General features: G+C 46.3%; 1 protein-coding gene across 1 annotated transcript in view; it reads right to left on the bottom strand.

Moving 5' to 3' along the window:
• Nucleotides 1–624: 624 nt before the first annotated feature.
• LOC106608116 (visinin-like protein 1) overlaps nt 625–21558 on the bottom strand; it is a 40477-nt gene continuing 19543 nt past the window's right edge. Inside the window, exons 3-4 of the mRNA XM_014205836.3 lie at nt 1861–2076; nt 625–1228 (exon numbers count right to left, since the gene is read on the bottom strand). Of these exons, the coding sequence (XP_014061311.1) occupies nt 1031–1228; nt 1861–2076 (414 nt within the window). The 3' untranslated portion in view covers nt 625–1030. The remainder of the gene's footprint in view (nt 1229–1860; nt 2077–21558) is intronic.

Below are 21558 nucleotides of genomic sequence, written 5' to 3'. Positions count from 1 at the left end.
ATGCTTTTATTTCAATTTATTTCATTTCTTTTAGACAAATATTTTTGTTGACCATTAGTTTTGTCATTGATAAATATGCCACATTCAATATCTCCTCATTCCTAAATAGAGATGCAACAGGGATTTCTTAGCATCATAACTATCATTATTAAGTTTCATGCTCCCACAGGTACGGCAGTCAAAAAGAATGTCATGACCAAACACAAAAAAATACATCCCATACATCAATACTTATTGAAGGATCTATACTGTAATATGATAATATTTTTCCTATTCAATTATTATTATATGTTATCTTTAACTGTTTAACTGCATTTCATTAATAAGGCTTTGTCTTCATTATTCTAATAGAATGCAAAATGAGGAGATTATTTTTAATGCGAAACCTAAAGGCATGCAAATGAACTACATTTATTTTCACCAACAGTACAAGCACGTTTGGAAGGAAAAGTGTTTGATGAATAGGCTACTAATCCATCTCTTCATCTATCCAAATCTAATCTTTTATAAGAATGGATACATAGTTTATCAGAAACAGTTACGTTACCATAGGAATTTGGTTTGGTTGACATTACTCAATATATGAAACACATAGCTAGTGTCAGTAAACTCAGAACAATAAGTAGTAGCGTAATTCAACATAGCACATCACTGATGCTAAAGCTCCAGTGGAATGAGACTGTATCTATGGAAAATACATTGCACACTTTACATTTTGGCAGTTGATTTTAAATAATTTAAATAATATTTATATATCTCTATATATATTTGTGCGTGGTGTGAATATGTACTGAATGTGTGGTGATGCGTGTGTATCTTTGTGGGGTGTGTCTTGGTAGGTGTGTGTGTGTGTATATGTAAATCTTTTATAGCAAATTAACATTCTCATGCACACAAGTGTTTCAAACACAAGAAGCAAATCCATTGAAAGGTAGTCCAAGCATTTTTTTTTTCAGTGGAAATAGCTGCAAACTGAATGGAACATGAATCTTCTGTGCAGTCCGTGGTGGTTCTCAATCCTCCCTCTCCTCTATTTCTGCAGGTCACACTGCAGGAGTAATACAATGGAGGGGTCACTCTTTGCTGCCTCTTTGAACTCGTCCAGTGATATCTGGTCGTCGTTGTTCTTGTCCATCTTGCTGAAGATCTTGTCCACTCGCTGCTGGGGCGTCAGGCCGTCCTCGTTCATCTTCATCATGATCACAGTCCCCACCATCTTGTAGATGGCCTTAACAGAGGGGGAGAAATGATAGTTCAGTCAATGTTTACTTAAGTAGAGACATTTATAGGTCAAACACACTCTCTGAAAAACCCAACCTGATTAGTATTCAAGGCACACAAGAGGGCATTTGGGGCTAGAGGAGGAAATGTCAAAGATTCAGAAGGTAAAGAGTAGGGCCGGGACGATACTCCTTAGTATCTTGGCAAGGAAACAAAACAGCCGAATGTTGGAAACAAACAATATGTTGTTGTCATCCAGTCACATGTATTTATTTTCTAAGCCATAGAAACACAATGTTTTACATACAGCAGGTTTTTAAAGGACCAAAGAGTTTGGTCTACTTCGTGTTTTCATCTTTGCCATGGAAAACATATTGTGATATTGGTATTGTCCCGGCCCTAGTAAAGAGTAAACCCTGGCCATAAATTGGAGAACAAAAGTACATTTTTTAGATACTAATTTCCATGAATAATATCTCAACACTAATATGACATGAATGGCCTAAATGGCACCCTATTCCCTATAAAGGGCACTACTTTTGACCAGAGCCCTATGGCACTATATACAGAATAGGGTGCCATTTGGCACTGAGCATATGATTCATGATTCATTTCTATGGGCTGAACTCTGAACTTTACCTCGATGATCTCCAGCATCTCCACCCGTGTGATCTTGCCGTCTCCGTCCAGGTCGTACATGTTGAAAGCCCAGTTGAGTTTCTGTTCGAAGCTGCCTCGCGATGTGATGGACAGGGCACAGATGAACTCTCTGAAGTCGATGGTGCCGTCTCCGTTCTTATCAAAGGTCCTGAACGCATGCTGGGCAAACTTTGATGCATCTCCGTACGGGAAAAACTGAAAGAGAGAATGAAAACAGAAGAGATCCCATTTGAATTAGTTAGAAGGGGAACCCCGGCTTATAGACAGCTTAATCAATCATTCAAGACAATATCACATGTAGCTGGCTATACCTTTGATACACAGGAGGCTGGTGGGAGGAGCTACAGGAGGATGGGTTCATTGTAAAGACTGGAATAGAATAGGTGGAACGGTACCGTGTGTGTGTGTGCATGCAACTCTGATTGTGTGGCTGACGCTCAGTGTGTATGATACCAGCCCTGCAGCATATTGTTGAGATCCAGCAGAGGACTGCAATGCGGACCTAAGCTTTGTAGTCAGTCTGAGAGAGAAAGAGGAGGAGGAGAGCTGAGGGGAGGAGAAAAGTGGAGAGGAGACGGGGAGAGGGAGAGAGAGGTGAGAGGCAAGGCGAATAGAAAAAGGAAAAGAGGAGTGAGAGGAGAGGAGGGAGCAGGGAGCATCCTCCAATCGTCAGAGGGAACATTGTGGTGTTGTAACATGATTAAGCTCTCAAAAGGGCTCGGGGCTCCCGAGTGGCGCAGCGGTCTAAGGCACTGCATCTCAGTGCTTCAGTCGTCAATACAGACCCTGGTTTGATTCCAGGCTGTATCACAACCGCCGTGATTGGGCAGTGCACAATTGGCCCAGCATCGTCCGGGTTCGGGTTTGGCCGGGGTAGGCCGTCATTGTAAATAAGAATTTGTTCTTAACTGACTTGCCTAGATAAATAAAGGTAAAAAAAATAAAAGGCAGCCATTTCACGCCATTAACTTTAAACAGAGCCTGCCTACTTTAGAGCACTTTTGTTTTGATTTTACTTTTTTCTCCAGAAATAATAACTGTTGGGAGTATATATGATATTGTAAGCAATTTTACACTACAAAAGGCCTTTAATCTGTTAAATTCACAGATAAAACGGACTCCTAAATTGACAGCTAAGATATTTTATGTAAAAAAAATGTGGCGACTCCGCGAATGGTGGTTTGGTGGTACCCGGAACAAAAAAGGTTGGTCTGAAATGGCTCCCCACTAGGTCTGGGCAAAAGTAGTGCACTACAAAGGGAATAGGGTGCCAATTGGGATGCACACCCTGAGTGTTCCTCCCTCTAAGCTCACAGTCAGTGGTGTAGTGGAGGGTAAACAGTTTACCCACCTTTTGCAGAAAAATGAATTGAAAGTATTGGGAGTGTTACTTTTTTCACCGCAACCGGTGAGTTTACCCCCATATGTTTTTACCACTACATCACTGCTCTACCGACTCAGTGGCCTTGTGGTTAGACCGTCCGCCCTGAGATTAGAAGGTTGTGAATTCAATCCCTGGCCGAGTCATACCAAAAATGGGACCTGATGCATCTCCGTTTGGCACTCCAAGCTATTGCATTAAGGAGATAGATTGGGGGTAAAGCCCTGTGACAGGCTAGCGTTCTGTCCAGGGTGTGTACATCAAGCTGCCTCACGCTACAGAAACAGGAGATAGGCTCCTGCCCTATGAGCCGCTAAGGCTTGTGCAAGGCTATTTAGATTACTGCACCCAGTGATAAACAAAAGACTGTTTAGTTCCAATCCGAAAGACTCAATAATATAATTTATAATTCTGCCTAAATCTTAGCATATAGTTCCATAATTGTTATTATCACGTCACATTTCAAGGACTTCATTGTCAACAAATCATTCATTTGTTCATCTATTTTAGGGAGGATGATGTCCCTAAATGTAAAAGTTCTTTACGACACTGGGATCGGTGTCCCCCCGCGGGACGGTTGAGCTAACGTAGGCTAATGTGATTAGCATGAGGTTGTAAGTAACAACAACAAAAAATCCCAAGACAAAGACATATCTGATATGGGCAGAAAGCTTAAATTATTTTTAATCTAACTGCACTGTCCAATTTACAGTAGCTATTACAGTGAAATAATACCATGCTATTGTTTGAGGAGATTGCACAATTATGAACTTGAAAATGTAGTAATAAACTAATTAGGCACATTTGGGCAGTCTTGATACAACATTTTCAACATATATGCAATGGTACATTGGATCAGTCTAAAACTTTTGCACATACACTGCTGCCATCTAGTGGCCAAAATCTAAATTGCGCCTGGGCTGGAATAATTCATTATGTGCTTTCTCTTGCATTTTGAAGATGACGGTACAAAAATAAAAAAATAAATTTTTTGTATTATCTTTTACCAGATCTAATGTGTTATATTCTCTTACATTCATTTCACATTTCCACAAACTTCAAAGTGTTTCCTTTCAAATGGTATCAAGAATATGCATATCCTAGCTTCTGGGCCTGAGTAGCAGGCAGTTTACTTTGGGCACGCTTTTCATCCGGACGTCAAAATACCGCCCCCTATCCCAAAGAAGTTATTAACCTCTTAAGGATCCAACCCTTTTTTTACATTTTCGCCTAAAATGACATACCCAAATCGAACTGCCTGTAGATCAGGCCCAGAAGCAAGGATATGCATATTCTTGATACTATTTGAAAGGAAACACTTTGAAGTTTGTGGAAATGTGAAATGAATGTAAGAGAATATAACACATTAGATCTGGTAAAAGATAATACAAAGAATGTATTTTTTATTGTTGTACCATCATCTTTGAAATGCAAGAGAAAGCACATAATGAATTATTCCAGCCCAGGCGCACTTTAGATTTTGGCCACTAGATGGCAGCAGTGTATGTGCTAAAGTTTTAGACTGATCCAATGTCACATTGCATATATGTTGACAATGTTGTATCAAGACTGCCCAAATGTGCCTAATTAGTTTATTAATACATACTAAACAGTCTTTTGTTTATCACTGGGTGCAGTAATCTAAATAGCCTTGCACAAGCCTTAGCGGCTCATAGGGCAGGAGCCTATCTCCTGTTTCTGTAGCGTGAGGCAGCTTGATGTACACACCCTGGACAGGACGCTAGCCTGTCACAGGGCTTTACCCCCAATCTATCTCCTTATTAACTTCTACATAGTTAAATGAAACACTTGTTGAGTGCTGAATAAAAACAGATTAGGGTTGCAACATTCCAGAAACATTCCCCAAATTCCCAGTTTTTTCAGAAATCCTGATTGGAGGATTCTGTATTTCCTGCTTATTCCCTCTTAATTCCAAGAATCTTGAAACCTGGATTTCTGGAAAACTTGGGGATTTTGGAATTTTGCAACCCTAACACAGAACCATATCCCTTTTCCTGGACTTACTTTGGGCTGTGGTTCAAACAGTGCATCCATAGGCAATACACAGATGGACAGGGTAGAGGCTAATGGGCTACAAAGAAACTCCATGTAGAATATGATGAGTTTCTGTAATCTAGCTGGGAGGTTGTGGTTTGGTTGGGTTCTCCAGGGGACAAGGCTAATTCATTAGAGCAGACCTTCCTCTTGCCCTATCTGATAGCAGGAGTAGAGGTGTTGGGGATCCCTGCTCAACTCTCAAAACACATACAACACAATGGGATGTGCCACTGCCAGACTAATTCAGATCTAATTGTTGTGAAAATGTTGCTTTGGTGTGTGGCACTGCCAGGATGTAATGCACACTGTGATGCAGCATGTGCAAATGCAAAGTGACTCCCTCACAGGGCTGGCCCTGCTGCTCCATATAGCCTGGCACTGTCTGGCTGTTCCTGTTCAGTACTTGTCCCTGTTCAGTACCTGTCCCTGTTCAGCACATGTCCCTATTCAGTACTTGTCCATGTTCAGTACCTGTTTCTGTCCCTGTTCAGTACCTGTCCCTGTTCAGTACCTGTTCCTGTTCACCACCTGTCCCTGTTCAGTACCTGTCCCTGTTCAGCACATGTCCCTATTCAGTACCTGTCCATGTTCAGTACCTGTTTCTGGCCATGTTCCAGTACCTGTCCTGTTCAGTACCTATCCCTGTTCAGTACCTGTCCCTGTTCATCACCTGTCCCTGTTCAGTACCTGTTCCTGTTCCTTACCTGTCCCTGTTCAGTACCTGTCCCTGTTTAGTACCTGTTCCTGTTCAGCACCTGTCCAGTACCTTACCCTCTCCAGTACCTGTCCCTGTTCAGTACCTGTCCCTGTTCAGTACCTGTCACTGTTCAGTACCTGTCCCTGTTCAGTACCTGTTCCTGTTCATCACCTGTCCCTGTTCAGTACCTGTCCCTGTTTAGTACCTGTTCCTGTTCATCACCCTGTCCCTGTTCAGCACCTGTCCCTGTTCAGTACCTGTCCCTGTTCAGTACCTGTTCCTGTTCAGCACCTGTCCAGTACCTTACCCTCTCCAGTACCTGTCCCTGTTCAGTACCTGTCCCTGTTCAGTACCTGTCACTGTTCAGTACCTGTCCCTGTTCAGTACCTGTCCCTGTTCAGTACCTGTCACTGTTCAGTACCTGTCCCTGTTCAGTCAAGAGGGTCAGGACAGTAGAGAGGGAAAGAAAGACCTGCAGAAGTGGAGAGAGAGGGGTGGGGAGAGAGCGAGATAGCGACACATAAATAGAGAGATGGAGAGGGTAAGATAGAGAGTAGAGGGAGAGAGAAAGAGAGGGAGAAGAGAGACTGTGCATCTCCTGCTGATTATTCCTCCCTGAGAATATATCCAGTTATGAAACACTTGGTTATGAAATAAAAACATTTAATCGCTCAGGATAAATGACTGCTAAATGACTAAAACCTAAATGTAAAATGTAAAAGCTCTAGAGAGAACTGGGCCAGGTCAATTGGACTGACTGACTGTGAAATGTCTCCTTTTAAGCCCTCATTTATCAGATCCTTTCCCTTCCTGTCCTTATCTGATATGGAGGCTATGCATGGGTTAAAAAACAAGACAGAAAAAAGAGCAATACATGGAGAATTGGTAGTGGCAGGTACTGGTCATAGTAGCCTGGTAGTGGCAAGTACTGGTAATAGTAGCCTGGTAGTGGCAAGTACTGGTCATAGTAGCCTGGTAGTGGCAAGTACTGGTCATAGTAGCCTGGTAGTGGCAGGTACTGGTCATAGTAGCCTGGTAGTGGCAAGTACTGGTAATAGTAGCCTGGTAGTGGCAAGTACTGGTCATTGTAGCCTGGTAGTGGCAAGTACTGGTCATAGGAGCCTGGTAGTGGCAGGTACTGGTCATAGTAGCCTGGTAGTGGCAGGTACTGGTTATAGTAGCCTGGTAGTGGCAGGTACTGGTCATAGTAGCCTGGTGGTGACGGGTACTGGTCATAGTAGCCTGGTAGTGGCAAGTACTGGTCATAGTAGCCTGGTAGTGGCAAGTACTGGTCATAGTAGCCTGGTAGTGGCAGGTACTGGTCATAGTAGCCTGGTAGTGGCAGGTACTGGTCATAGTAGCCTGGTAGTGGCAGGTACTGGTCATAGTAGCCTGGTAGTGGCAGGTACTGGTCATAGTAGCCTGGTAGTGGCAAGTACTGGTCATAGTAGCCTGGTGGTGACAGGTACTGGTCATAGTAGACTGGTAGTGGCAAGTACTGGTCATAGTAGCCTGGTACTGGCAGGTACTGGTCATAGTAGCCTGGAATTGAAACTGATATGCTCAGTTTCATAATTGTTACCCAGAGCACATAGCACTGTGAATATTATAACAGCCCATTTTCGCTTAACAACGTGATGATGACCCAACACACACAATGTCTCTATGAATTACCAGTTAATATCCCCTGATAACGGACAGCTCATTAGAAAATAGCCATAACTTATATTTTATCACCACCATATTTTACAGTAGGTGTGGGTTTCTTTTCTGCTTCTGCTTACCCCTCTAGCACTGAGATGCAGTGCCTTAGACCGCTGAACCAGGGTGTCTGTAGTGACCCCTCTAGCACTGAGATGCAGTGCCTTAGACCGCTGAACCAGGGTGTCTGTAGTGACCCCTCTAGCACTGAGATGCAGTGCCTTAGACCGCTGAACCAGGGTCTGTAGTGACCCCTCTAGCACTGAAGTGCAGTGCCTTAGACCGCTGAACCAGGGTCTGTAGTGACCCCTCTAGCACTGAGATGCAGTGCCTTAGACCGCTGCACCAGGGTCTGTAGTGACCCCTCTAGCACTGAGAGTGCAGTGCCTTAGACCGCTGAACCAGGGTCTGTAGTGACCCCTCTAGCACTGAGATGCAGTGCCTTAGACCGCTGAACCAGGGTCTGTAGTGACCCCTCTAGCACTGAAGTGCAGTGCCTTAGACCGCTGAACCAGGGTCTGTAGTGACCCCTCTAGCACTGAGATGCAGTGCCTTAGACCGCTGCACCAGGGTCTGTAGTGACCCCTCTAGCACTGAGATGCAGTGCCTTAGACCGCTGAACCAGGGTCTGTAGTGACCCCTCTAGCACTGAGATGCAGTGCCTTAGACCGCTGAACCAGGGTCTGTAGTGACCCCTCTAGCACTGAGATGCAATGCCTTAGACCGCTGTGCCACATCCAACAAATGAAAACACCTGGAATTTCCTAAACGGCACTGGCACTTGGATTGGAACCGATGCTTTGGTCAGATGACAAGTGATATCAAGGATCTGGAAGGATTCTGTATGGAGGAACGATCTAAGATCCCTCCCAATGTGTTCTCCAATCTCATAAAACATTTGAGAAAAGGCTCAGTGTCGTTATCCTTGCAAGGTGAGGTATTGAAAGGCATTGAAAACAGAGGTGTAAATTTTGACCTCTACCTTTTTGATAAAACAAATGTATTACTTGTTAGACTAAATATCTTTCTCTGAGCAATTGTATTAGTATAAAATAATATAATCTCCCCCAAAATTTGAACATAGCTCAGTATTTGAATTATTTCTTGATATAGTCATTTTTGCTCATCTTTATCAAGGGTGCCAATAATTTCGAACCCCACTGTATGTATATACTGTATATATATATACATATATTAGAGGTCAACCGATTAATCAGAATGGCCGATTAATTAGGGCAGATTTCAAGTTTTCATAACAATTGGTAATCAGCATTTTTGGACACCGATTATGGCCGATTACATTGCACTCCACGAGGAAACTGTGTGGCAGGCTGACTACCTGTTACCCGGGTGCAGCAAGGAGCCAAGGTAAGTTGCTAGCTAGCATTAAACGTATCTTATAAAAAACAATCAATCTTAACATAATGTCACGCCCTGACCAGGTGAACTCGGGTATTTTGGGTCAGGGTGTGTCATGTTGGGTATTTTTCCTGGGTTTGTTTTCTATGTTTACGTTATAGCCTTGTGTTAGCTCTATGGGGTTTATTTCTATGTTGGGTTCTGTCGATTCCCAATCAGAGACAGCTGTCGCTAGTTGTCTCTGATTGGGATCACATTTAAGTTCCTCTTTCCCCCACGCTGTTTGTGGGGTGTTGTCTCTTTGTTTCGAGCAGTTAACGTATCGGCATTTTCTTGGTTTTGTGTACGTGTTTAATTCAGTGTAAAGAATAAACATGTGTTCGCTCCCAGCTGCGTTTTGGTCCGCTTCCTCGTCACCCGACGACGATCGTTACAGAACACCCCACCAAACCAGGACCAAGCAGCAGGAGGATAAGGAGCGCGAGAGATGGGCTCGCGAGGGGAAGGAGTTCTGGACCTGGGAGGAGATCATGTCGGGGAAAGGACCCTGGCGAAAGGATTCCCAGGTCGAGGAGGTAATGCCAGCCGGTGGACGGAGTCGCAGGCGGCGGTCGAGGAGGCCCGGAAGACACCCCCAATAAAAACATGTTTGGGGGCTAATGGGGTGGTCCGGAAGGGCAGAGGAAGAGCCCAGACCACTGCTCTCGTGGCGGATGACGGCGGAGGAGGAGACGGAGATGAGGCGGTTGATTGAGGACCTGCTGAGGGAAGATCTGGAGGAGGAGCCATGGGATGCGGAGTTGCGCGCTGTGTCGCCAGTGCGCCCGCACAGCCCGGTGCGTCCGGTGGACATGCCCAGTACATGCCGTGCTAGGATGGGCATCCAGCCAGGACGAGTGGCTAAACCGGCTCCACGCTTCAGTTCACCAGTGCGTGTTCACAGTCCTGTCTGGCCCGTTCCTGTTCCCCGCACCAAGCCCACGGTGCATGTCCCCAGTCCGGCCCGGCCCGTTCCTGCTCCCCGCACCAGGTCAGTGGTGCGTGTCCTCAGTCCGGCCCGGCCCGTTCCTGCTCCCCGCACCAAGCCAGTGGTGCGTGTCCCCAGTCCGGCCCGGCCCGTTCCTGCTCCCCGCACCAAGCCAGTGGTGCGTGTTCCCAGTCCGGCCCGGCCCGTCCCTGCTCCCCGCACCAAGTCAGCGGTGCGTGTCCCCAGTCCGGCCCGGCCCGTTCCTGCTCCCCGCACCAAGCCAGCGGTGCGTGTTCCCAGTCCGGCCCGGCCCGTTCCTGCTGCCCGCACCAAGCCAGTGGTGCGTGTTCCCAGTCCGGCACGGCCCGTGTCCGGTCCAACGGTGCCCAATCCTGTTCCGGTCTACGGCTCCGCTCCAGAGCCTGAGCATGCCGCTCCACAGTGGTCCAGTCCGGGCCAGAGGGGTAGGGCTAAGGTGGAGGCGGGGGAAAGAACACGCCCGGGGCCAGAGCCTCCACCGAGGGTGAGGCGCCCACCCGGGTCCCCCCCCCTAATAGACTTAAGTTTGGTGCGCCGGGAGTACGCACCGTTGGGGGGGGGGGTACTGTCACGCCCTGACCAGGTGAACTCGGGTATTTTGGGTCAGGGTGTGTCATGTTGGGTATTTTTCCTGGGTTTGTTTTCTATGTTTACGTTATAGCCTTGTGTTAGCTCTATGGGGTTTATTTCTATGTTGGGTTCTGTCGATTCCCAATCAGAGACAGCTGTCGCTAGTTGTCTCTGATTGGGATCACATTTAAGTTCCTCTTTCCCCCACGCTGTTTGTGGGGTGTTGTCTCTTTGTTTCGAGCAGTTAACGTATCGGCATTTTCTTGGTTTTGTGTACGTGTTTAATTCAGTGTAAAGAATAAACATGTGTTCGCTCCCAGCTGCGTTTTGGTCCGCTTCCTCGTCACCCGACGACGATCGTTACACATAATCACTAGTTAACTACACATGGTTGATGATATTACTAGTTTATCTAGCTTGTCCTGCGTTGCGTATAATCGATGCGGTGCCTGTTAATTTATCATCGAATCACAGCCTACTTCGCCCAACGGGTGATTTAACAAGCGCATTCGCAAAAAAAGCACTGTCGTTGCACCAATGTGTACCTAACCATTCATCAATGCCTTTCTTAAATCAATACACAAGTATATATTTTTAAACCTGCATATTTAATTAATATTCCCTGCTAATATGAATTTCTGTTAACTAGGGAAATTGTGTCACTTCTCTTGCAGAGTCAAGGTTTTGTCACGTCCTGACCAGTATAAGGGGTTATTGGTTATTGTAGTTTAGTCAGGACGTGGCAGGGGGGTATTTGTTTTATGTGGTTGCATAGCTGTGTGTTTTAGCCTGCAATCCTGTTCGTTCGATCGTTTTCTTGTTTTGTTTTGTTTGTGTTCAAATAAAGTCACTATGAGCACTCAACCCGCTGCGCCTTGGTCCACTACGTACGACGACCGTTACAGAACTTCCCACCACCAATGGACCAAGCAGCGGTGGAAGGAGCAGCAGGTGGACTACAAGGAGTACTGGACTTGGGAGGACATCTTGGAAGGAAAAGGATCCTACACATGGGAGGAGATCCAGGCTGGAAGGGATCGCCTCCCATGGGAACAGGTGGTGACAGCGAGGGAGGAACGGCGAAAGTGGAGCGAAGTGGACCGGGACTGTTATATTGGTACACTGTTGGCATTTAAGCCTGAGAGGCAGTCCCAATAATTTTTTTGGGGGGGGCACACGGGTAGTTTGGCTGGGCCAGGGTTAAGCCCCAAGCCAACTCCCCGTGCTTATAGGAAGCAGCCTGTTACTGGTCAGGCCCCGTGCTATGGGGTGATGCGCATGGCGTCAAGGCCGAGCATTCACAGGCCGGTGTGCGCGGTGCCAGCGCCCCGCATTTGCCAGGGGGAAGCGGGCATCCAGCCAGTAAGGGTGGTGCCAGTACTGCGCTCAAGACCACCAGTGCGCCTTCACGGCCCAGTGTATCCTGCTCCCGCTCCTCGCACTAGCCCTGAGGTACGTGTTTCCAGTCTGGCACATCCAAAGCCAGCACCACGCACCAGGCCTCCAGTGCGTCAGCCCAGTCCAACTCGTCCTGTTCCTGCTCCTCGCACTAGCCCTGAGGTGCGTGTATTCAGTCTGGCGTATCCAAAGCCAGTCCCACACACCAGGCTTCCAGTGCGTCAGCCCAGTCCAACTCGTCCTGTTCCTGCTCCTCGCACTAGCCTTGGGGTGCGTGTATCCAGTCTGGCATCTCCAGTACCAGCCCCACGCACCAGGCCTCCAGTGCGTCAGCCCAGTCCAACTCGTCCTGTTCCTGCTCCTCGCACTAGCCTTGGGGTGCGTGTCTCCAGTCCGGTACCTCCACTACCAGCCCCACGCATCAGGCTTTCAGTGCGCAGTCCCCGTCCAGAGCTTCCGATGACAGTACCCCGTCCAGAGCTTCCGACGACAGTACCCCGTCCAGAGCTTCCAACGACAGTGCCCCGTCCAGAGCTTCCGGCAATAGTGCCTCGTCCAGAGCTTCCGGCAACAGTGCCCCGTCCAGAGTGTCCGACGACAGTGCCCCGTCCAGAGTGTCCGGCGACAGTGCGCTGTCTAGAGATGGCCCACAGTCCGGAACCAAGAGAGACGGCCCACATTCCGGAACTGAGTGAGACGGCCTACAGTCTGGAACCGAGTGAGACGGCCTACAGTCCGGAACTGAGTGAGACGGCCTACAGTCCGGAACCGAGTGAGACGGCCTACAGTCCGGAACCGTCGCAGCCAGAGTCGCCCTACAGTCCGGAGCTCCCAGAGTCGCCCTACAGTCCGGAGCTCCCAGAGTTGCCCTACAGACCGGAGCTACCAGAGTCGCCCTTCAGCCCGAGGTATACAGCGAAGCGCTTCAGCCGGGCGGAGGTAGGGGTTCAGCAGGGGTGGACAGGTTAGGTGGTGGACTAAGGCCAGAGCCTGAGCCACCTCCACAGTAGGAGGATTGGGGAGGGGGGGTGTAGCACGGGAACCGTCGGTGACGGCAGCCACTCTCCCTTCCCTCCCTTTAGTTTGGGGGGTTTATTTTGTGTTTATTTTTTGTGTGAGGTGCATCCGGGGTCTGCACCTTTGTGGGGGGTACTGTCACATCCTGACCAGTATAAGGGGTTATTGGTTATTGTAGTTTAGTCAGGACGTGGCAGGGGGTATTTGTTTTATGTGGTTGCATAGCTGTGTGTTTTAGCCTGCAATCCTGTTCGTTCGATCGTTTTCTTGTTTTGTTTTGTTTGTGTTCAAATAAAGTCACTATGAGCACTCAACCCACTGCGCCTTGGTCCACTACGTGCGACGACCGTTACAGGTATATGCAGCAGTTTGGGCTGCCTGGCTTGTTGCAAACTGTGTGAAGACCATTTCTTCATAACAAAGACTGTAATTCATTTGCCAGAATTGTACATAATTATGACATAACATTGAAGATTGTGCAATGTAACAGCAATATTTAGACTTAGGGATGCCACCCGTTAGATAAAATACGGAACGGTTCCATATTTCACTGAAAGAATAAATGTTTTTTTTCTCTAAATGATAGTTTACGGATTTGACCATATTAATGACCTAAGGCTCGTATTTCTGTGTGTTATTATATTATAATTAAGTCTATGATTTGATATTTGATAGAGCAGTCTGATTGAGCGGTGGTAGGCAGCAGCAGGCTTGTAAGCATTCATTCAAACAGCACTTTCCTGCATTTGCCAACAGCTCTTCGCTGTGCTTCAAGCATTGCGCTGTTTATGACTTCAAGCCTATCAACTCCCGAGATTAGGCTGGCAATACTATAGTGCCTATAAGAACATCCAATAGTCAAAGGTATATGAAATACAAATGGTATAGAGAGAAATAGTGCTATAATTCCTATAATAACTACAACCTAAAACTTCAAAACTAAAGAAAAAAGTATTTAATAAGATTATTTATTTCATTCAGATCTAGGATGTGTTGTTTAAGTGTTCCCTTTATTTTTTTGAGCAGTGTATATATATATATATATAGACCCAGGCTCAGGCAGCCACAGCGGGCCTAGCAAATGCAGATGTCAGTGGGGTAGAGAGGAATAGAGCACAGGTGAACAACGCCACAAGCACAGCCAAGGGATGGAGAGAGATTGGAAAAGGAAAGAGGGTGAGAGAGAGAGAGATTATCTATTTCACTTGCTTTGGCAATGTAAACATATGTTCCCCATGCCAATAAAGCCCTTTCAATTGAATTGAATTGAGAAAGCGATAGACAGATAGAGAACTGCAGAGAGAGAGAGAGATGCAAAGACCTCACTCGCTGTGGCCACATTAACTATGCAGTCACACTCATAATGGAGGTCATTTCACACCATCATAACAGCAGTGGTCATGATCAGGCTCTGGATAGAACAAGGCTTATGCAAGCAGAATGACAACAACCCTGTCTGTGGTAAATCACTCTACTCTCTGAGACATTCTTTCTCTTAACAACGATAACAGGAGAACAAAAGCTTTCACTGTAGCCTACTGAAATAGTTAGGATATCTTTCAAACAGCTATATTGCTATTTTAGTGACATGCTAACTGGAAGTGGATGAAAGGTAGAGACTGGGTGGATACCATCATAAGACCATGACCATTACTACGCAACAACATAAACATCCATGGAGACTTCCCATAGGGAATAGGGCGCTATAACACAACAACATAAACATCCATGGAGACTTCCCATAGGGAATAGGGTGCTATAACACAACAACATAAACATCCATGGAGACTTCCCATAGGGAATAGGGTGCTATAACACAACAACATAAACATCCATGGAGACTTCCCATAGGGAATAGGGTGCTATAACACAACAACATAAACATCCATGGAGACTTCCCATAGGGAATAGGGTGCTATAACACAATAACATAAACATCCATGGAGACTTCCCATAGGGAATAGGGTGCTATAACACAACAACATAAACATCCATGGAGACTTCCCATAGGGAATAGGGTGCTATAACACAACAACATAAACATCCATGGAGACTTCCCATAGGGAATAGGGTGCTATAACACAACAACATAAACATCCATGGAGACTTCCCATAGGGAATAGGGTGCTATAACACAACAACATAAACATCCATGGAGACTTCCCATAGGGAATAGGGCGCTATAACACAACAACATAAACATCCATGGAGACTTCCCATAGGGAATAGGGTGCTATAACACAACAACATAAACATCCATGGAGACTTCCCATAAGGAATAGGGTGCTATAACACAACAACATAAACATCCATGGAGACTTCCCATAGGGAATAGGGTGCTATAACACAACATAAACATCGATCGAGACTTCCCATAAGGAATAGGGTGCTATAACACAACAACATAAACATCCATTGAGACTTCCCATAGGGAAAAGGGTGCTATTTGCAATGGAACCCTGGGCTGGATGGCCTGCCATCTCTCTAGTCTCTGCTCTAAACATGGCATGCTGAGTAACAACGCACACAGGACAACCAATAATGCCAGGGCCGGACGGGTGCCATGGCGACTCTCTCTGTCTCTGTGACACACAACATTTTCCACTAGCAGTATGTCATATGGAGACATGGAGAGGCAGAGCTTGTTTGTGCTAGAGGCTAGCCTTGGATGGGCCAGTGATATACAGCTAAATTCATGGAGTTGTAACCTGCATCTTTCATCAAAGAAACAGTTTTCCACATCACTTATTAATCACTTATTGATAGGTAACTATCACACAAAATCCTGACATTGAGTCTACAGGCAAGAGTACACAAGTTCAGATTGTCATAAAACAAATCCTTCACTGAAAGTACAGAGTCATCAATGAATGCCTTGTCCCTTCCAAGTAAGCCTACTGGCATACTACTACAATAGAATGAATCACCTGCAGGTATTCCCAAACTGGGGTACGCGCAATGCTGTCGGGGGTACGCCAAATAAAAATGTGATTTTTTTCTTCACATTTTCAAACAGCCCATTTATATTTTCCAACGGGGCTATACATTTGGGTGAGGTTTTTTCTCGCCTGAGTAGCTTCGTTTCACAGCCAAAAATAAAATGAAACCATCTAGTGTTCAGCGAAATAACAACACAATGTCAAATACAGGTAGCCTAGTCAAACAATTAACATCCAATCACATTAACCGTTACTTTCGTGCGGGAATTCCACTAATGGTCCGTATGTAGCCAAACGTAGCTGCTGCTCATGTTGGTATCTGTACTGATGGCGCAAAAGCCATGACAGGGAGACATAGAGCAGTTGCTCCTGATACCACTTGGGTACACTGCAGCATCCACCGAGAGGCTCTTGATGCCAAGGAAATACCTGACAGCTTGAAAGACGTTTTGACACTACAGTGAAAATGGTTAACTTTGTTAAAGCAAGGCCCCTGAACTCTCGTGTATTTTCTGCACTATGCAATGATATTGTCAACGACCATTTAAAGCTTTTACAACATACTGGTTATCAAGGGGCAAAGTATTGACATGTTTTTTTTAATTGAGACACGAGCTTAAAAGTTTTCTTTACCGACCATCATTTTACCTCGTCTGACCACTTGCATGATGACAAGTTTCTCACACGACTGGCCTATCTGGGTGATGTTTTTTCTCGCCTAAATGATATGAATCTAGGATTACAGGTACTCTCCGCAACTATATTCAAGGTGCGGGACAAAATTGAGGCTATGAAAATATAATTTAATCAGTAGCCACTGACAGATTTCTGGATTGGGCTGCGCTCAGAGTATCCTGCCTTGGCAAATCGCGCTGTTAAGACACTGATGCCCTTTGCATCAAACGTACCTATGTGAGAGTGGATTCTCGCCCCTCACTAGCATGAAAACTAAATACAGGCACAGACTGTGTGTGGGAAATGATTTAAGATTGAGACTCTCTCCAAATACAACATTGCAGAGTTATGTGCATCCTTTCAAGCACACCCTTCTCATTAACCTGTGGTGAGTTATTCACTATTTTCGATGAACAATTAAGGTTTTATATGTAAGATGGTTCCATCCCTGACTATGCACATTTTGGGAACCACTGATCTAATACATTACAAGTTGATACTATAAACCCGCTGGCAGACTACGACAGCAATACAAGGCATTGACATAAGCCCAAGTTGAACTCTTACCACTGTTACATTATGAGAATCGCAACACTAAACAAGACACCGTGAGAGGAGGACTTTGTTTTTAATAAAGACTTGAATCATGCATGAATATGGCTTTGTGTTTTATGCAAGTTCTCCAACTACAACAGATACAGTTGGCCTATTTTCAGACTCTGACAGCACACAAGAAGCAGACCTTGAGTAGAAAAGCAGACAGAGATGGCAGGGAGAGGGAGCTGTTAGCCTGTTACTGCAAATGGCTGTTGCGCAGGGAACTGTTAGCCTGTTACTGCATTTGGCTGTTGGCAGGGAGAGGAAGCTGTTAGCCTGTTACCGCATATGGTTGTTGGCAGGGAGAGGGAGCTGTTAGCCTGTTACTGCATATGGTTGTTGGCAGGGAACTGTTAGCCTGTTACTGCATATGGTTGTTGGCAGGGAAAGGGAGCTGTTAGCCTGTTATTGCATTTGGCTGTTGGCAGGGAGAAGGAGCTGTTAGCCTGTTACTGCATATGGTTGTTGGCAGGGAGAGGGAGCTATTAGCCTGTTACTGCAAATGGCTGTTGGCAGGGAACTGTCAGCATGTTACTGCATTTGGCTGTTGGCAGAGAGAGGGAGCTGTTAGCCTGTTACTGCATATGGCTGTTGGCAGGGAGAGGAAGCTGTTAGCATGTTACTGCTTATGGCTGTTGGCTGGGAGAGGGAGCTGTTAGCCTGTTACTGCATATGGATGTTGGCAGGGAGAGGAAGCTGTTAGCATGTTACTGCATATGGCTGTTGGCAGGGAGAGGGAGCTGTTAGCATGTTACTGCATATGGCTGTTGGCAGGGAGAGGAAGCTGTTAGCATGTTACTGCATATGGCTGTTGGCAGGGAGAGGGAGCTGTTAGCATGTTACTGCATACAGCTGTTGGCAGGGAGAGGGAGCTGTTAGCATGTTACCAAAATGTGTATAGTCCCGTACCCCTTGAAACTGCATATAGCTGTTGGCAGGGAAAGGGAGCTGTTAGCATGTTACTGCATATAGCTGTTGGCAGGGATGTTATGCAGTAACATGCTAACATGCTACTGCATATGGCTGTTGGCAGGGAGAGGGAGCTGTTAGCATGTTACCAAAATGTGTATAGTCCCATACCCCTTCAAACATACAACCTCCAGCTGCGTACCCCCTCGAGCACCAGGGTCAGCGCACTCTTAAATGTTGTTTTTTCCTATCATTTAAGCCTGCCACACACACACTATACAATACATTTATTAAACATAAGAATGAGCGTGAGTTTTTGTCACAACCCAGCTCGTGGGAAGTGACAAAGAGCTCTTTTAGGAACAGGGCACAAGTAATAATATAATAATAATCAATAATTTTGCTCTTTATGGCAGGGATGGCAGGGAGAGGGAGCTGTTAGCCTGTTACTGCAAATGGCTGTTGGCAGGGAACTGTTAGGCTGTTACCGCATATGGTTGTTGGCAGGGAGAGGGAGCTGTTAGCCTGTTACCGCATATGGTTGTTGGCAGGGAGAGGGAGCTGTTAGCATGTTACTGAATATAGCTGTTGGCTGGGAGAGGGAGCTGTTAGCATGTTACTGCATATGGCTGTTGGCAGGGAGAGGGAGCTGTTAGCATGTTACTGCATATGGCTGTTGGCAGGGAGAGGGAGCTGTTAGCATGTTACTGCATTTGGCTGTTGGCAGGGAGAGGGAGCTGTTAGCATGTTACTGCATATAGCTGTTGGCAGGGAGAGAGAGCTGTTAGCATGCTACTGCATATGGCTGTTGGCAGAGAGAGGGAGCTGTTAGCATGTTACTGAATATAGCTGTTGGCAGGGAGAGGGAGCTGTTAGCATGTTACTGCATATGGCTGTTGGCAGGGAGAGGGAGCTGTTAGCATGTTACTGAATATAGCTGTTGGCAGGGAGAGGGGGCTGTTAGCATGTTACTGCATATGGCTGTTGGCAGGGAGAGGGAGCTGTTAGCATGTTACTGCATATGGCTGTTGGCAGAGAGAGGGAGCTGTTAGCCTGTTACTGCATATGGCTGTTGGCAGGGAGAGGGAGCTGTTAGCATGTTACTGCATATGGCTGTTGGCAGAGAGAGGGAGCTGTTAGCCTGTTACTGCATATGGCTGTTGGCAGGGAGAGGGAGCTGTTAGCATGTTACTGCATATAGCTGTTGGCAGAGAGAGGGAGCTGTTAGCAGAGAGAGGAAGCTGTTAGCATGTTACTGAATATAGCTGTTGGCAGGGAGAGGGAGCTGTTAGCATGTTACTGCATATGGCTGTTGGCAGGGAGAGGGAGCTGTTAGCATGTTACTGCATATAGATGTTGGCAGGGAGAGGGAGCTGTTGGTATGTTACTGCATATGGCTGTTGGCAGGGAGAGGGAGCTGTTAGCATGTTACTGCATATAGATGTTGGCAGGGAGAGGGAGCTGTTGGTATGTTACTGCATATAGCTGTTGGCAGGGAACAGTTAGCATCTTACTACATTTGGCTGTTGGCAGGGAGAGGGAGCTGTTAGCATGTTAATGCATATAGCTGTTAACCTTGGTTGTGTCCCAAATGGCACCATATTTGGTGTCCCTATGGGCCCTGATCAAAAGTAGTGCACTATACAAGGACTAGAGTGCCATTTGAGACGCAACGCCTTGTCCTGTCAGTGCATCACTCACACAAAGTCTCTGGCTTGTTCACAGAGCAGAAAGAGAGAGAGAGGGCTGCTGAGTACATGCATAATCCAGCATCCATCATTTGGATGTTTCAAATTTTGTGCGACCGACTGATCGACCTACCGATGGGGGCTCTAAGATGCTTTCTGAGCTCTTACATAAAAGTCAGTGACATGCAAGGCAGAGAGAGGAGAGAGAGAGGAGAGAGAGAGAGAGGAGGGAGAGAGAGGAGAGAGCTAAACTCAGGCAGCATAGCCAGCCAGCACCCTTCGGGACCCCAGTCTCAGTTATAAAACTCACACACACAACCACACACCCACAACCACACAACCACACAACCAAACACACACAGGGGGAGAGAGATAGAGATGAGGCTACAGGGAAAGAGTTCACAGCAGTGCACCCACTCCCCAGTATCCACCATAATGGAAACATGAGAAAATACCAAGCTAATTATGACAGATTATATAAAAAACTGTACACTACAGATATCCTCTAAAACAGCATGGAGGATGGAAAGATAAGGTTGGAATTCTAACCACATTATGGTATCAACAAACTGACTATCCCAAATGGCACGCTACTCCCTATATAGTTCACTCATTTTGACCAGGGAGCTGGTCAATGGTAGTGTACTCCAGTATATAGTGAAGAGGGTTCAATTAGGATGAACTCTAACTAAATGCAAGTATTATGCAAGTAACTTTTGTCCAAAGTCTCTTAGGATCATTCAGGTCTTGAAAAATGAGACACTGATTGTGAAAGCCTTCAGAGGGGAAGTCACTAAATGAAATAACACAGCGATGTCAGATTATTTTATCAGTAATATCGCTTCTCTCTTTATTAACCAGCTAGTAAGTTAAGGTGTTTGTTTGTTTCAGCATTATGAAACAAAAGTGTTCAGCATAGCCCATGGGAGTAGGGTGAAGTTGCCCCTAGACGCTGATCTTGGATCAGTTTGGCATTTTCCCCACTAATGGTTAAAGTTGGGGTTGATCCTAGATCAGTAACTAGGAGAAACATCATCTCGGCACCATACTGTCAGTGTGTTTATCAGCCAACAGAGGGGGGCAGTGAGAGAGGAAGCAGAGGAAGGAGGGCCATCCAAAATGCCAGCATCCCTCCCTCTGACTCAGCTTTTAGTGGCTGTCAGGTAGACCCGGGGACAGCCCTAGTTTCTTACCCTAACCCTTTTAGTGGCTGTCAGGTAGACCAGAGGACAGCCCTAGTTTCTTACCCTAACCCTTTTAGTGGCTGTCAGGTAGACCAGAGGACAGCCCTAGTTTCTTACCCTAACCCTTTTAGTGGCTGTCAGGTAGACCAGGGGACAGCCCTAGTTTCTTACCCTAACCCTTTTAGTGGCTGTCAGGTAGACAAGGGGGACAGCCCTAGTTTCTTATCGTAACCCTTTTAGTGGCTGTCAGGTAGACCCGGGGACAGCCCTAGTTTCTTACCCTAACCCTTTTAGTGGCTGTCAGGTAGACCCGGGGACAGCCCTAGTTTCTTACCCTAACCCTTTTAGTGGCTGTCAGGTTGACCCGGGGGACAGCCCTAGTTTCTTACCCTAACCCTTTTAGTGGCTGTCAGGTAGACCCGGGGACAGCCCTAGTTTCTTACCCTAACCCTTTTAGTGGCTGTCAGGTAGACCCGGGGACAGCCCTAGTTTCTTACC

The sequence above is a fragment of the Salmo salar genome, chromosome 06, assembly GCF_965601325.2.
Source record: "Salmo salar chromosome 06, fSalSal1, whole genome shotgun sequence".
In the NCBI taxonomy this organism is placed as follows: Eukaryota; Metazoa; Chordata; class Actinopteri; order Salmoniformes; family Salmonidae; genus Salmo; species Salmo salar.
Note: the sequence above shows the minus strand (reverse complement) of the source record. Positions and strands in the feature narration are given on the sequence as shown.